Genomic DNA, 18,221 nt, shown 5'->3' with positions numbered 1-18,221 from the left:
AATGAACAGACTTAATGCTGGATGTAAAAAGTCTAATTTTGTTTTGAGGAAACTGTTGTCTGCCATTGTGGAAAGCCCAGCCTAGTGGTGCGCACTTGTAATCCCAGTAGTTGGGAGGCTGAAACAGGAGCATTGCAGGTTTAAGGACAGCCTCAGCAAGTGGAAACCCTGTTTGAAAATAAGACTGGGTATGTAGATCCGAGGTAGAATTCCCCGAGTTTATTCAGTACCGAGAGAGAGAAATTGTACTCAGTCAATTGTTGAGTTCTGGCCATTTGAAATATTACGGCCATACATATACCTGCTCCCAACCAGAAAAATAGCTGTCAACTTGTGAAACTGTCATAATAGGTCTTTAGAAAGATATTTTACTGTTTGTAAAGAGATATTAGCCTCCGGGCATGGTGGCACACGCTTGTAATCCCTGCGCATGGGAGGCTGAGAGAGGAGGATCACACAGGTTTGAAGCCAGCCTCAGATACTTAGTGAGGCTCTCAGCAACTTAGTGAGACCTTTTTTTCAAATAAAATATAAAATAGGTTTGGGAGTATAGCCTGGAGGTAGAAAGCCTCTTGAGTTCCAACCCCAAGTACCACACACACACACACACACACACACACACACACACACACACAAAGATACTAGCCTTTTTTTGCTAAGTTTAAATTAAATGAAAAATTTCTGCAGCAGAGTTTTGACTGTCCCTAAACAAAGTACTAAGTAATTATGTAATCTTATCATTTTAACAAAAAAGGTGATGACCAAGAGTTGTTGTTCCCCTTGCCCCCTTATCAAGGGGTGTTCTACTTCCAAGCTATACCCACATTGCCTTTTTTTTTTTTTTTTTTTTTTTTTTTTTTTGCGGGTCTGGGGATGGAACCTAGGAGCATTCGACCTCCGAGCTACACCCCCTGCCCTATTTTTTTTATTTTGAAACCGGGTCTCACTGAGTTGCAGAAGGCCTCACTAAGTAGCTGAGGCTGTCCGGGAACCTGTGATCCTCCAGTCTCAGCCTCCCAAATGCTGGGATTACAAGCATGCGCCACCATGCCCGGCTTGAAAATACGGTTACAACAGAGTTCTGATATATTCATTTCCTATGTCAAGCACAGTTTGGTTTTTTGCAGTAATGAGCACGAAACCCAGGGGCATTCTACCTTCAAGCTATACCCCTAGCTATATATATGTAAAGTTGCTGAGAGGCTCACTAAGTAGCTGAGGCTGGCTTTGAACCTGTGCGATCCTCCTTTCTCAGCCTCCCAAGTGCGGGGATTACAGGAGTGTGCCACCATGCCCAGCTTTTTTTTCTTTATTTTTTGAAACAGTCTCAATGATTTGTAAAGGGCCTCACTAAGTAGCTGCAGCTGGTAGAAGATAGGCATTGCCTTTTTTTTTTTTTTTTTTTGCAGGTCTGGAGATGGAACCCAGGGGCATTGACCTCCAAGCTATACCCCTGCCCTATATTTTATTATTTATCTTGAAATAGGGTCTCACTAAGTTGTGGAGTGTCTCACTAAGTAGCAGAGGCTGTCCATGAACTGCAATCCTCCTGTCTCAGCCTCCCAAATGCTTGGATTACAAGCGTGCACCACCACACCCAGTGGCAATGCCTCTTCTAAACACTAGTTGAGGAAAAGTCTTAAGCAAACCACTGTAGAATATGAGAAATAGAAAAATCCTGTGTTAGAAACTGCCTAACAGAGCTGTAATAACCTCTAAACATTTTTAGAATAATGATATTTTCCCAAAATTCAAGAATTATGCCAGCCATTGTGGAACACACCTGTAATCCCCTCTACTAGGGATACAGAGGCAGGAGGATTGCAGATTTGAGGCCAGCCATGTTAATTTGTTTCATTTTTTAAAACAGTAAAATACATTTTTCTTCAGAGAAAAAGCCACTAAATTTTAGTGAAATATTTTCAGTTTATGAGCATCTTTGATTGTAATTATAGGCTAAAAAATTGAGAAAATATTCTTTCCTGAGAGGTTACTGGGTTTGAACCCAAGGGCATTCTACCTGTGAGCTACATCCTCAGCTGTTTTATTTTTTACTTTGAAACAGGCCCTCACTGAGTTGTGTAAAGCCTTGATAAATTGCTGGCCTCAAATCCTCCTATATCAAATATACTGTTAATACAAGTGTATCAACCATGTCCATGAGAAACATGTCTGGCTGAGAAATTTTTGTTCACATGCTATTAAATAAAACTTTTGTTTAGCAGTAAAGGTTGCAAAGGGCAGAATATTCAAGTCAATATTTAATAATATTTTTCAAGGTTTTTATTTACTATGCTTGTTATAATTGAGAAAACAAAAATAAACAATATCCCTGCTCTCAAGGAAAGTCAGAAGGAATCTATTTACTGTTCCTGCATTCTACTGTACAGAAAAAAATAGAAGTTAGCAGCCTTGAATATCCTTACTTTCTCATACCTCTCTACTCTGATTGTCTCTGCTGCCTTTCACATACCAAGACCTATTCTTTTGGATCCCAGACTCTCTGGGAATCTTATAAAATTGGTAATTTTTTTGTTTTGCTGACATATTTTAATATCAACTTCTCTCTTTCTTCATGACTCCTTTCTGACAGCTGTTAGGTATGTTTGCTTTCACCTTCTACCACTTTGTCCTCTTTCATACTCTTCCCTTTTAAAGTCACATTTCTCAGAAGATTACAAGATTTTTTTCTGTTGGTCATCTTATATTTACAACACTGGCCATTCTTTCTACTTTTCACCACTGGCCTACCAAAATCATTCTCACAAAGATTAATAGTGACTTCCTAGATTGATTGATTGATTGATGTAGTGCTGAGGATTTAATTCAGGGGCATTCTACCTCCAAATTATACCTTCAGCCCTATTTTTTATATATATATATATATATATATATATATTGGTGGTACTGGGGGTGGAACCCAGAGGCTTTCTACCTCCGGGCTATACTCCCAGACCTTTTTTTATATTTTATTTGGAAACAGGGTCTCACTAAGTTGCTGAGAGCCTTACTAAGTAGCTGAGGCTGGCTTCGAACCTGTGCGATCCTCCTGTCTCAGCCTCCCAAGTGCAGGGATTACAAGTGTGTGCCACCATGCCCGGCTTTAGTTTATTATTTTGAAACAAGTTTCACTAAGTTGCAGAGGGCCTAAGTAGCTGAGACTGGCCCCAAACTGTGATCCTTCCGTCTCAGCCTCCTGCGTGCTGGGATTACAAGCATACGCCACCACAACTAGATCCACTTCCTAGGTTCTTAGGAAATAAAAGTATTGTACAGCCGGGTGTGGTGCACACGCTTGTAATCCCCGCACTTGGGAGGCGGAGACAGGATCACGCAGGTTGGAAGCCAATAAATTGTAGCATCATTGACAAAGCAGACTACTTGTCCTCTAAAGTCTTTTATACCTTTTTTTTTTTTTTTTTTTTTTTTGCTATGTGTGGTACTGGGTATAGGACCCAGAGGCTTTCTACCTTCGGGCTGCACTCCCAGACCCATTTTATATTTTATTTATAAACAGGGTCTAAGTTGCTGAGAGCCTCACTAAGTAGCTAAGGCTGGCATTGAACCTTTACGATCCTCATGTCTTAGCCTCCCAAGTACTGGGATTATGAGCTTGCGCCATTACACCTGACATATCTTTTTCTAATTCATTAAATGCTGTGATTTTCAGCATACTTGATTTTTTTTCATGGCCTCACCTTTTATTCACTGGTATTTACCATTTGTATTCTGACAAGTCAAACTTTTATTTCCAGCTCAAGCACCAGATCTATACTTTATTACACAATTTCTATACTTGGAAGACTGAAGTGAAAAGATAATAATTAAGGATCAAGTGACCCTTTAGTAAGCATTAGAATCTTTCAGGAGGCTTAAGATACAGATAGGTGGGCCTTACCTCCAAAGTTTCTGATTTAATATATCTAGGTTGAGACCTTAGAGTTTACATTCCTAACAAGTTTCCTGATGGTAACAACTGGATTTTTTTTTGGGGGGGGGGGAGAGTACTGGGGATTGAACCCAAGGATGTTGTACCTCTGAGCTACACCCTCAGCCCTATCTTTTTTTTTTTTTTTTTCCAAAACCAGGGTCTCATTAAGTTGCTGAGTGCCGTGGGAAATTGCCACACCTGTATTCAAACTTGGGATCATTCTGTCTCAGACTTCCAAGCAATGGAGTTATAGGCATGTGCTACCTCGTCCAACTTCAGAATTAGAATTTGATGCCATAAAAAAACCAATTTTAGCCGGGCATGGTGGTGCACACTTGTAATCCCAGCACTTGGGAGGCTGAGACAGGAAGATCGCACAGGTTCGAAGCCAGCCTCAGCTACTTAGTAAGGCTCTCAGCAACTTAGACTGTTTCCAAATAAAATATAAAATAGGTCTGGGAGTATATCCCGGAGGTAGAAAGCCCCTGGTTTCTACCCCCAGTGCCAACAAAAACCAAAACCTTACACTTTATATTATACTTCCTCTCTTTAGGTATGCCAGGCTCATTATGTTCATAACTAAAATTCATGTCCACCCTACCTCTCCCTCTGGGTTTCTTGCTGCCATTAGTATAGACTAGAAACTTCCCTCATTACCTTAACAACTCTCCTAATATTTAGTCTGCCCCAAGTCCAGTTCTACTCCCACAGGTATTTAATTGATCTACTTTCTCTCTTTGCTATTGCTGTTCAACAGTCATAGCTACCCTTAGCCTTCATCTATTGCTAGAATAGCTTTCTAATGGTCTATCTTTACCTGCCCTCTTCTAATTCCTAACAATAATAGCACAGAGCATTTTTTAAGGCAAATGATTCGATTCAGTTTGAAATGCTTCTATCCATTTAAAAAAATCTCAAAATTTTATAACACTTTTTTTTTTACAAGCATGAGAGGGTCAGTTATTTATTCCATAAATACTATCTCCAAGCTACACCCACAGCCCTATACATTCTTTATTTTGAAACAGGGTCTCAACTAAGTTGTGGAGGGCCTCACTAAGTAGCTGAGGTTAGCCGCGAGCTTGCAGTCCTCATCCTGTCTCAGCCTCTCAAGTACTGGGAATACAAAGCATGCACCACCATTCCTGGCTAGACTCAGTATTTTAGAACTACATTTTTTATTTTTTTATTTTTTGCGGGTCTGGAGATTGAACCCAGGGGCATATGACCTCCGAGCTACATCCCCTGCCATATTTTTTATTTATCTTGAAACAGAATCTCGTCAAGTTGCGTATGGCCTCACTAAGTAGCTGAGGATGTCCACGAACCTTGTCCTACGGTCTCAGCCTCCTGAATGCTGGGATTACAAGCGTGCGCCACCATGCCTGGTTCTAGAACTACATTTTTTCAATGATTTGGGACTTTTTTTTTTAAAACTTTAAGACAACTGTTTTGTAATGTTCCATTGTACAAATACATGATAGTTTCCTTGTCCGCTGTAAATATTTTTTAATAAGTATCTGCTTATGTACAAAGAGTTTTTATTTTTGATTTAATCTTGGAGGCTGGGAAGCTAGTACAGTCAAGGGTGGTGATACCGACTATAAATACCTTCTAAATGGGAGATAAAGAGAAGGTTCACTGGGATGGTTTTTGTTGTTGTTGTTGTTGTTGTTGTACTGGGGATGGAACCCAGGGGCATTCTCTTTCTGAGCTACCCCTCCAGCCCTATTTTTTATTCTTTATTTTGAAATAATAAAAACAGGGTCTCACTGAGTTGCAAAGGGCCTTACTAAGTAGCTCAGGCTGTCAGCGAACCGCGATCCTGTCTCAACCTCCCAAATCCTGGGATTACAAGTGTGCACCACTATGCTTGGCTTCACAATGACATTTTAAAAATGCTTTTAGATATTAAAGTTTTTTTGGGAGAGTAGAGAAGGTTTGGGGACAGTTGGAATAATGAGAGTAAGAAACAAGAGCCTGGATAGTAAACTAAACTAAACTTAAAGTTCTAGGTGGGCATAGTGGTGCATGCCTATAATCCCAGTACTTGGGAGTTTGAAAAAGGAGAATCACAGTTTTGCTGACAGCCTCAGAAAATAGTGAGACTATTCAACGGAATAAGAAACTGTTTCAAAATAAAATAGGACTGGGAATGTAACTCAGAATGCACCTGAGTTCAATTTCCAGTACCACCAAAAAAAAAAAAAGTTTGAAGTTTATTCTGAAAGCTGTGACAAACGATTAAAATTTTTAACGATTTTTGTATTGGGAACATTCATTGGAAAATAGTAGAAGTGTAAACACTATGTAATTTATAATTTTATAGTGTAAACACTATAAAAGGAGACCAGGAACATATTTTACTAGTCAACTAATAATTTTACTAGTTTACTGGTTGACTGAAGGCAGTAGGATTGAACAAATTTACAGGAAATATACAGATTGCAGCAAAAAAAATTCACTTCATTAAATGCTTCTTTTTCTTTTATGATGCCTCTCTTCATGCTTTCTATATATCAAGGTTATCTCCTTAAGCATTACCTCTTTTCTGAACTCTTTCTCTACTACTCTTAACTTAAATCTCTTCATTTTATGAATCAATACAGAAATAATCCAGTCGGTTATGTACATTTTTTTTTTTTACTTACTACTACAAGCAGTAGCAGTTTGTCACTTGGGTGTCAGCCACTATATTAACATTTGGCTTGGCCTGTTTGTTTATGGTACTGGGGATTGAACCCAGAGGTATTCTACCTCTGAGATACACCTTAGCCCTTATTTTTTTTCGGGTCTGGGGATAGAATCCAGGGGCCAGGGGCATTTGACCTCCGAGCTACATCTCCTGCCCTGTTTTTTATTCTTTATTTTGAAACAGGGTCTCATTAAGTTGTGGAAGGCCTCACTTAAGCAGCTGAGGCTTTCCGTGAACCGCGATCCTCCGGTCTCAGCCTCCCAGATGCTGGGATTACAAGTGTGCGTCCACCCAGCCCTAGCCCTATTTATTTATATTTTTGAAACAGGGTTTTACTCAAGTTGTCGAGAGACCTGCTGAGGTTGTCCTGGAACCTGTGATTTTCCAGTATCAGGTTTCCAAATGCGGGAATTACAAGAATGCACCACCACATCTGGCTGGCTTGGCATTATTAAATTCCTACATCAAATCTTTGGCACAGCTGGGTGTGGTGGTACATGCCTATAATCCTAGTACTTGGGGAGAATAAGACAGGAGGATTTCAGGTTCGAGGACAAGCCTTAGCAGTTTAGTGAGACTTTGGTGGATATAAATGAAGAAACCAGAGGCAAATAGTCACACAGCTGGGATTGGCACTTAATTCACATAACTCTAAAGTTCATTTCTAACCAGTACCCACTACTTACTGTTTTCAGTGTGTGCATATTCGTATGGTAGAAAATCATGTCTGAATCTTGGCTATAGAATTACCAGTTCATATTGTTTTAGGTACATTATTTTATCTCTTTATTTTTATATGTAGTGAGTAATGATTGACAATATTAACACATCTAGCATGATTTTTCACATCAGTTTCCAAATACTTTGAATAAATAAAAATTATCAAGCTGGGTGTGGTGACAAATGCCTATAATTCCAGTTCTTGTGAGGTTGAGACAGGAAGATCATAGGTTTGAAGGCAAACTCAGCAATTATTGAGACCCTGTTTCTAAATAAAAATAGAGCTGGGATGTACATCAGAAGTAGAATGCCCTGCCCAACGTGGTGGCCCATTCTTGTAATCCCAGCATTTGGGAGGCTGAGACAGGAGGATCACGGTTCACAGACAGGCTCATACTACTTAGGCCCTTTAGCAACTCAGACCCTGTTTCAAAGTAAAGTATAAAAAAGGGGGTGTAGCTCAGAGGTAGAATGCCCCTGGTGTTCAACCTCCAGTACCTCAAAAAAAGAAAAAAAGAAAAGTACAGTGCCCCTAGGTTCCATCTTCAGTACCAAAAAAGAAAAAGAAATTGGGTAGATGAGTAAGACTTGTAATAGCCCTGGCCATTCTAGTACCTAACTTAATTTTGTTCTGATTTAATGTCCATATTATGTAGTTTTCAACATATAGTACCTAGTACATACCCAATAATACTTTTTAGTCTGCAAGATTGTAATGTTTGGGATAGTGGCTGTACTGTAGTTTATAAATTATTTCTATATTTTCTTTTTAGATTTGGACAGTGCTCTACTCTCAGTGCCAGATGGTGATAGGAATATGAATGCAAATTTGTTGACTGAAACCTGCTCTGGTCAAGATGGAGGAGATGCTGGTAGGTACAGATAAAATTTAGGAAGAAAGCAATTAGGATTTGAACAGTGGGAAGCATTTGTATTTGTGTTTACTGGGGCCTACTATAGAATTTTTTCTCCCTTAACACGTATATTAGCTTTGTTTATGATGATTTTGGTAACTTGGTAAATACAAATTTATGTTTCTGAGTTTGTTTAGGGAATTCAGAGGTATTTAATAAAGCTTTTGACTTTCCACAGGTATGTAAAGTAAATAAGAATGGTAATTTTCAGAGTGGTTGACTTAGTGTATTTTAATTTGCTTTGATTCAAGATAAGTGTATAATTTCTGATGTCTGTAGACATTGATTAGTATTTTTGGCGGGGGGGTTGGTGGTACTGGGGTTCCTGGAAACCCTTCTGCCTCCGGGCTACACTCCCAGACCTATTTTATGCTTTTTTTTTTTTTTTTTTTTTTTTTTGGAAACAGGGTCTCTTAAGCCAGCAGGGCTGGCTTCGAACCAGGATTATCCTCCTGTCTCCGCCTTCCAAGCGCAGGGATTACAAGTGTGCGCCACCACGCCCGGGCATTGATTAGTTTTAAATAATGAAATTTATGTCAGGTATACCTGATTAGGGGGAGGATCTCAATGCATATAAAGACAAAGATTCTAAAACTGTTTTGAGTAAAAGAGAAGGGCCAAGTGTGGTAGGGCACCTGTAATCCCAGGAAGGATTACTTGAGATGTTGATATAAAAGAATTGCAGGTTCAGGGCCAGCCTCAGCAACCTAGTGAGACCTGGTTTCAAAATTAAAAGAGCTGGGATGTGACTTGGAGGTAGAATGCCCCTAGATTCAATTCATAGTACCACAAAAATAAATATGTGTATATTTGTACACAAGTAGAACATGTGACAGAGCAAGCTTTATTAAAGGTAAAGGGATACAGATGCTTATTCAACTTCTGTAGCTTTGGAATTATTTTCAAAGCTGATGGAGGTCAACTAGGGTTACTGCTTACAAAAAAGAGTCAGTATTCTATGTACAATATGCACTTACAAATTAAGCCACAAAAACTTATAAAACTGTTGTAAGGTAGTTTTTTCCTGTTGAAAATAATTTATTTAAAGAGCTTTGAAATTAGCAATTTGTAGGTCAGATGTGTTGAATTTTGAAGGTTTTTTTTTTTTTTGCATTCACTTTCTGGTTTAGATATCTGATCTAGTCCAAGAATGAGCTAAATGGGGCTATGTGAATTTTTTTATCAAAGTTAAAAATCATGCACATAAATCTTTTCTGCATGAAATGACCCATTTACTTCATTCTCAAAAGAATAAACTTTTGATTTTTTCACTTCATTTACACTTTTTACATATTAGTATTCTTGCTTCTGTTTTAAGCTTTGGTCTTATAATTTTTGTCTTAGAACATTGATTCCTCCCTTAGTTTGCCATCACAGACTACTGCACCCTGAAGGATATTATTGAACAATAAGCAATTTTGAAGTAGATCCTTAATGACGTTAATGATCCTTAAAGAGTATAATGATAAAACCTCTTCCAGGCCACTCAAGTAACCTATTTGAGTTGTAAGAATTAGAAAAGATGTAATAAATTTAGGGGCCTAGTTTTTTTTCTTTTCTTTTTTTGTTTCTTTTTCTTTTTTTTTTTTTTAATTTAAGATTGAACACAACCGGGTGTGGTGGTGCACGCTTGTAATCCCAGCACTTGGGAGGCTGAGACAGGAGGATTTGATTGCATGGTTTCGAAGCCAGCCTCAGCTACTTAGTGAGGGTTTCAGCAACTTAGACACAGTTTTCAAATAAAATAAGTCTGGGAGTATAGCACAGGGGTAGAAAGACTCTGGCTTCCATCCCCAGCATCACCAAAAAAAAAAAAAAAAAAAAAAAAAAAAGATTGAACCCAGCTGGGCATGGTGGTGCATGCATATGTTAAAAAGTCTAATTCTTGCCGGGTGTGGTGGCGCAGACTTGTAATCCCCACGCTTGGGAGGCAGAGATAGGAGGATCACGCAGCAAGCCGCGCGAGCTGGCTTAGGAGACCCTGTTTCCAAATAAAAACGTAAAAATAGGTCTGGGAGTGTAGTCCGGAGGTAGAAGGGCTTCCAGGAACCCCAGTCCACCCCCACCCCCCACACACACACGTAATTCTTAACATTGAGTTATCAGCTTCTAAATTATTTAGATAATCTTCATATGCATTAAATATTTAATTTAAGATATTAGCAAATCTAAGATGATTTCTGACATTAGTTTTCTAATTTGAACAAGTTAAAAATATATAAAGCCAGGCATGGTGGCGCACACTTATAATCTCAGCATTTGGGAGGCTGAGACAGGAGGACCATACAGTCCGAAGACAGTCTCAGCAACTCAGTGAGACTGTTTCAAATTAAAGAATAAAAAATAGGACTAGGGGTGTAGCTACGAGGTAGGATGCCCCTGGGTTCCATCCCCAGCACCACAAAATAAATAAATAAATACATATAAAGCCAGGTGTGGTGGTACAAATTTATAATTCCAGTCCTTGGGAGGCTAAGACTGGAGGGTTCAGACTTGAGGCCAGTCTCACCAATTTAATGAGGCCCTTTGCAATTTAGTGAGACCTTATTTCAAAATAAATAATATAGGGCTTCAGGTATAGTTCAGAGGTAGAATGCCTCTGGGTTTGTTTAATCTCCAGTATACCATACACACAAAATCAAATACATGTTTACTTTTGCTGGATACAATTATTCAGCAAATAATTGGACAGCATATGTTTTAGACATTAGAAACACAAAAGGTGAGAATGACAGCCTTTGCTTTTTAATTTTATTTATTTATTTTTTGCGGGTCTGGGGATGGATCCTAGGGGCATTCTACCTCTGAGCTATACCCCTTTCCCAATTTTTTATTCTTTATTTTGAAACGGTCTCACTGAGTTGTGAGGCTGTCCACGAACCGTAATCCTCTGTTCTCAGCCTTCTGAATGCTGGGATTACACCTGTGCGCCACTACACCCCGCTTGCCTTTGTTTTTTTAGAGCTTAATTTTGTTTTGTATTAGATAAGAAATATGAGCCCCAACTTTAGGAATGTGAAACTGAAACTTGATTGAGAGCTCCACAAACTTACCATGTCTAACACATTTGGAAATATCTCACTTAAGAATTTTGAAAACTTTTAATCTCCCTAATAATAATACATTATAGTTAAATTATATGTAATTGTGGGGTTAGCAGGGTGTGTATGTATGTGTGTTACTAGAGATTGATCTCAGAGGTAACTCTTTACCTCTGAGTTACACTCCTAGTCTTTAAAAAAATTTTTTTTATTGTGAAATGAGGTCTCACTAAATTGTTAAAGTCAATCCTCCTGTCTCAGACTCCCAAATAGTGGGATTACAGGCATATGCAACAATGTAGGCCTAGAGGACTTTTTTTTTTTTTAGCATCAAAAAATGGGTGAATATATTTCAAGAACAAAATGATACACATTACTAGTAATGAAGTGCACTTAAAAAGTAATTTACTGCTGGGCGTGGTGGCACAGGTTTGTAATCCCAGCATTCGGGAGGCTGAGACCCAAGGATTTTGGTAAGCCTCAACTACTTAGTAAGGCCCTCTGCAACTTAGTGAGACTCTTTCAAAATAAAGAATAAAAATTAGGACAGGGGTGTAACTTGGAGGTCAAATGCCCCTGGGTTCCATTCCAAGACCCATTAAAAAAAAAAAAAGAAAAAGAAAAATACTTTAAGCTGGGCGTGGTGGCGCACGCTTGTAATCCCTGTGCTTGGGAGGCTGAGACAGGAGGATCGCACGGGTTCAAAGCCAGCCTCGGCTACTCAGTGAGGCTCTCAGCAACTTAGTGAGACCTGGTTTCCAAATAAAATATAAAATAGGTCTGGGAGTATAGCCCGGAGGTAGAAAGCCTCTGGGTTCCACCCCCAGTACCACCAAAAAAAAAGAAAAAGAAGAAAAAAAAAATACTTTAGAGAAAATTTTATTTAGTTGGGTATTGATACTTTTACCAGAGAGTATATCCTAACTTTGTTTCCAGTTTTAAAAGAGGGACAATGTGTCTGGTAAAACAAGGAAACAAAATTTTATGAAATTCATTTTGGTAAGCATTCTTTGATTAAAATATGCAGTTCATGGGAGGAAATTTTTATTACAGAGATTACTTATCAAATACAGGGGTTTTTTTTTTGTTTTTGTTTTTGGCGACTCTGGGAATGGAACCCAGGGGCATTTGACCTCCGAGCTGCAACCCCTGCCCAAAGTTTTATTCTTTATTTTGAAACCAGGTCTGAGTTGCAGAGGGCCTCACTAAGTAAGCTGAGGCTGTCTGCGAACTGTGATCCTCCAGTCTCAGCCTCCCAAATGCTGGGATTATAAGCGTGCACCACCACACCCGGCTTCATTTTTATTACAGATTATTTATCAAATACTTATTCACCCTTATAAATATTTGGGACCAGACATATTTAAGATGTTGAGGATTTTGCAGACCTTTGATTATTTGCATGGACTTTACTGGTTAACATTTCTAATCTGAAAATTCAAAGTACCCTGAAAATTCAAAGTCAGAAGAGTTCCCAAATCTGAAACTTGTTGAACATTGTGTTGATTTTTAAATTAGAAATCAGAGCAGGCATGGTGGTTGCACGCTTGTAATCCCAGCACTTGGGAGGCTGAGATAGGAGGATTGCACAGGCTTGAAGCCAACCTCAGCTACTTAGTTAGGCTCTCAGCAACTTAGTGAGACCCTGTTTCCAAATAAAGTATAAAATAGGTCTGGGAGTATAGCCCAGATATAAAAAAAAAAAAAGCCACAGCCACTGGATTCCACCGCCAGTACCACAAAAATAAATAAATAAATAAATAAATAAATAAATAAAATATTAGAATAGTCAGCCTGTGTTGTTGTATACATGTATCTTGGAAAGGAGTGTTGCAGGCAGAAAAAGTGACTTGAAGTGGGAGCATATTTCCCATAAATCAACAGCCAATGAGGCTGGTACCATGGAGTGGAGTGATATGTAGGGAAGAGTTGGAAGCAAGGACTTCAACAGGTAATTTTAGTAGGAATTTTTAAAATCTTTTAGGTTTTTTGGTGATAGTACTCAGGGGCTTCCTATCTCCAGGCTACACCCACAGAAAGACAGACAGACATATATAGAGATATAGATATATAGATATTTATTTATTTATTTTAAACTTGGAAACAGGGTCTCACTAAGATGCCGAGAGCTTCATTAAGCTTCTGAGGCTGGCTTCGAACCTGTGATCCTCCTGTCTCAGCCTCCCAAGTACTGGGATTACAACAGTGCACCACAATGCCCAGCTTCTTATAGCTTTTTTGTTTTTATTTTTTTATTATTTTTTTTTTTACTTTAAAATGAGGTGGGTAGCCCTTGCAGCCTTTTGAGTAGACTTGTAATGGGCTCCCAGTTACTGTTTTAAAGAATCCAATTACTGGGCAGAGTACAACTATGGAATAGCAACAGTAAAAACAGAGACAAGTTCATAGCCACTGAAAATAATCCAGAGGCTAGAATTAACAGTTGATGGACTATCTTTCATTGTCCAAAAAAAAAAAAAAGGCATCTCTTGTTTTTCCTTTTCTGTTACTATAGTGAAACACTTATAAAGAAACGAGATTTAGTTAGCTCACAGTTAAGATGTTCAATTCATGCCTAAAGGATATAAATTCATTTACTATTTTCTGATGCTAATGAAAGAGACATTTTTATTAACATCATTACTTCAAACTCACTTTTCAATTGTATATAGGTACTTCACATGATTTCAAGTATGGTTTGATGCCTGGCCCTTCAAATGATTTCAAGTATGGATTGATACCAGGTACTTCAAATGATTTCAAGTATGGATTACTACCAGGTGCTTCCAATGATTTCAAGTATGGATTATTGCCAGAATCGTGGCCAAAACAAGAAACATGGGAAAATGGCAAGTATTGGTCAATTAAACAAATAACAAAATTCTTTTTTTTTTTTTTTTTTTTTGTGGTACTGGAGTTCCTGGAAACCCTTCTACCTCCGGGCTACACACTCTCAGACCTATTTTATATTTTTTTATTTGGAAACAGGGTCTCTTAAGCCAGCAAAGCTGGCTTCGAACCTGTGCGATCCTCCTGTCTTCATCTCCCAAGCGTGGAAATTACAGTCATGTGCCACCATGCCCGGCAACAAAATTCTTAAATTATTTTTTAAAATTAAAAACTTAAGTTGGGCATGGTGGTACACATTTGTAATTCTAGCATTCGGAAGGTTGAGACTGGAGGATCGTGGTTCGCAGACAGCCTCAGCTATTTTAGTGAGACCCTCCACAACTTAGTGAGACCCTGCTTCAAAAAAAAGAATAAAAGCCGGGCATGGTGGCACACACTTGGAATCCCCGTGCATGGGAGACTAAGACAGGAGGATTGCACAGGTTCGAAGCCAGCCTCAGCTACTTAGTGAGTCTCTCAGCAATTAGACTCTGTTTCCAAATAAAAATAGGTCTGGGTGTATAGCCTGGACGTAGAAAAGCCCCTGAGTTTCACACCCAGTACCACAAAAAAATAAAGAATAAAATAGGGGTGGGGGTGTAGCTTGAAGTAGAAAGCCCTTGAGTTTAATCCCCAATGCCACCAAAGGAAAAAACAAAACAAATTTCTGCACTGTGGGTTTTAAAAATAAGTAATAATAGTTGGGCATGGTGGTGCACATCTGTACAATCCCAGTACTTGGGAGGCAGAGACAGGAGGATCACAGATTCAAGAATAGCCTCAGTGAGTAGCGAGACTCTTTATCAACCTAGGAAGACCCTGTTTCGAAATAACACTAAAATAGGGATGGTATGTAACTCAGATAGCATGTTCTTGTGTTCAATCCCAAGCACCCCCCCCCAAAAAAAAGCTGTTTTTATCAATTGCTGTCCTTTATGATAAGGATAGTTTTGATAGCAAGCCTCCTATAGTAATATGTAATTGTTTTTAATTTTTTAAAAGGTGAATCATCTCTAATCATGAACAAGTTAAAATGCCCTCATTGTAGCTATGTAGCCAAATACAGACGAACACTAAAAAGGCACTTGCTCATTCATACGGGAGTAAGATCATTTAGCTGTGATATTTGTGGAAAGCTGTTTACTCGAAGAGAACATGTAAAAAGACATTCCTTGGTAAGTAACTTTAAATATACCTTAGGTTTGAGATAAACTATGTTTATGTCAGTGAAGTTTGAAGCATTTTAATAGTTACTTGAAAATTTAAAGATAGCTTTAAAATTGCTTTAAGCAAAGAATGTGATTTATGAACTGATGCTGAACTTTGTTTATGCCTGTCTATATTCACTCAGTAAATGCATAGTTTCATTTGAATGGTTCAGATATATACTGTGAGCCGGGCGTGGTGGCGCACGCTTGTAATCCCAGCATTTGGGAGGCTGAGACCGGAGGATCGCGGTTCGCAGACAGCCTCAGGTACTTAGTGAGGCCCTCTGCAACTCACTGTGACCCTGTTTCAAAATAAAGAGTAAAAAAAAAAATTGGGCAGAGGGTGTAGCTCGGAGGTCAAATGCCTCTGGGTTCCATCCCCAGACCCGCAAAAAAAAAAAAAAAAAAAAAAAAAAAAAAAAAAAAAACCACTGTGTCTATACTATCCTTATATTGGATTTTTCCCCCTTTAATTAGGTACATAAAAAGGATAAAAAATACAAATGTATGGTGTGTAAGAAGATCTTCATGTTAGCAGCCAGTGTTGGAATAAGACATGGATCTCGACGCTACGGTGTTTGTGTAGACTGTGCAGATAAATCACAACCAGGAGGGCAAGAAGGTGTAGATCAGGGACAGGATACAGAATTCCCTCGGGATGAAGAATATGAGGAGAATGAAGTAGGAGACGCTGATGAAGAGCTGGTTGATGATGGTGAAGATCAGAATGATCCATCTCGATGGGATGAATCAGGAGATGTTTGTATGTCTCTGGATGATTAAATGACCTACTATACTCCTCAAGAATGCTGCATTTGGACATATGAATCAACAATTTGGATTGTTGAACTTGAAGGCTTGCGAAATATGGTACATGCTGGATGGTAGTTATGTTGCTGTGAAAACTGTAGGGTCAAAGCCTTATAGCAAAAAAAAAAATTTTTTTTTATATTTGCACAGGACTGTACAGCAAACAACCATGTGGTTGGATTACATGAAGTCCCCACATATTCAGTCAGTTATCAAAGTAAAATATTTTTTATTTATACGATATACAGTAACTATTTGGGTCCTATGAAAATAGAGTACTTGTCCTTAATAGAGCTTACATTCATGTGCCATTTCAACATGAATGAAGAAAATTCACTTATGGAAGTTAGTGACAGGTGACCCAATCAACTCTGTCCATCAAACCACTCAGGCTAGTTTGTACTAGTAGAGTTTTGTTTCTATTTTTATTTTTATTAATTTTATTTTTTTTAAATACAGATTTTCAGTGAGGGGCTTTTTCAACCCCATTGGTTCTATTTTCTTGTATTTTTCCATTTTAATTTGCTTCATAACTTAAACCAAGTCTCTTCTAGTCTTAGTATTATTTCTCAATTTTGTGCTGATGGGCATGTTTATAAGAACTGAAGAGGTAATTTATTGGAATGAACTGACTTCCCTCATCCCCCCCTTTCCTTTTCGACATGAATTTACTACTTCACAAATGAAGAATGATGTTGCAGAGTACCATACCTTGGCGAAGTTGACAAATACCACTAAAATGATTATGATTTAGAAGTAACTTTCTTCTGCTGCTCTAATCTGATAAATGGTTACTAATATGACATTTTCTGACATGGTATTCGGTTTTGGGTATCTGTTACTTTGGCACTATTCTTGTTTGCCTCTTATTTTTACCAGTATACTATACCTCAGCCTTATTTGAAAGACAGAAATCTGATCGGAAAAAAAGTCATAGAAACAAGAAGTAAAATGATTTGTTTTATGATTTATCCTCCATGTCCAGTTTGGTTAGCTTGTTATGCAATATAAGTGAAATATCAGGTTTTTATTCCTGTGCCCTTTTTATCATTAAAATTAACACAAAATGTGCATCTCTTTTGTTTCATACTTAACCGGGATATTGAGTGTCTTGAAATTATGGTTGATGATTAAGTTAATTTATTTTACCATTCTTTAAAGTCTCACTACACCTCCATATAGTCTTTCTAGTCTCCATCACTCAACAGTCTGCAAAAATTTTGCAAATGAAATATTGAGAGGTTTTATTCTGTTAACTAAATTTTTTAGGGTATGAAGGGTGATATATTAAGTTGAAACTATTAGATTTATTTAGCCTGGTGACAAATGGATTAGTTATGTGGATCTCTCAGCAACATTTCACATATTATTGATATGGATGGCATTTATCAGAAGCATATTATATATATTATATAAGGGTGAAGGACATCATATTTTCAGCTTTCTTTCAAATAAAAATTGAATATATTTTCCTATTTTATATCAGGTAACTAAATTATGCTTGTTGTGTGGAATAATTTGCAAAGATGCTTTGACAGATACAATCCTTTTGGTGCTCCGTCTGATCAAAGTTGAAAGGTTGATTTTTTTTGGGGGGGGGGAACAAGCTTTATTATTGTCTTATTTCAGTTAGACTAATAGTTTAACATTAGACAATGATATTTCTGCTTGGACAAAATAAATCAAAGATAACAAATTACAATTACATGGTTAGATGCATCTTTCGTCATCTAAACTTTATTGTAGTTTTCTACAGAACTATAAACCTGGAAGATGAATAGTTTGGGTTTGATTTTTGTTTAGAGAGTACAGCTTATTCTCAGTGTTCTGGACAAATGAGTAAAATGTAATTCTAGCAAGGTCCAAAGTAGAAATGAGTTGGGCAAAGATACTATGAATGAAAAAGTATTTTAAACGTAAAATGTTCTGCTTTGTGAATAATGTAAGTATAGTATAAAGATTTCTTTCATCCCATTTATCCCCTTCCTTTAAAATAAACCATAGTTTACAATT

At 37.9% G+C, this 18,221-nt stretch overlaps 1 protein-coding gene across 2 annotated transcripts in view; it reads left to right on the top strand.

The window, feature by feature from the left end:
- Positions 1–16,181, top strand: part of ZBTB10 (zinc finger and BTB domain containing 10) — a gene marked incomplete at both ends in the record, with an annotated part of 46,686 nt that extends 30,505 nt beyond the window's left edge. The window contains 4 exons of one of the 2 annotated variants that reach the window (XM_080694644.1): positions 8,120–8,218; positions 14,046–14,150; positions 15,193–15,365; positions 15,876–16,181. In XM_080694644.1, the coding sequence (XP_080550770.1) occupies positions 8,120–8,218; positions 14,046–14,150; positions 15,193–15,365; positions 15,876–16,181 (683 nt within the window). Of the gene's footprint in view, positions 1–8,119; positions 8,219–13,973; positions 14,151–15,192; positions 15,366–15,875 lie in introns of both variants that reach the window. The other variant, XM_080694643.1, reaches the window with a different exon arrangement.
- Between the last annotated feature and the right edge of the window lie 2,040 nt (positions 16,182–18,221).

This window comes from Muscardinus avellanarius, assembly GCF_963383645.1.
Source record: "Muscardinus avellanarius genome assembly, chromosome: 4".
NCBI lineage: Eukaryota > Metazoa > Chordata > Mammalia > Rodentia > Gliridae > Muscardinus > Muscardinus avellanarius.
This window is presented reverse-complemented; position numbering and strand designations above follow the sequence as displayed.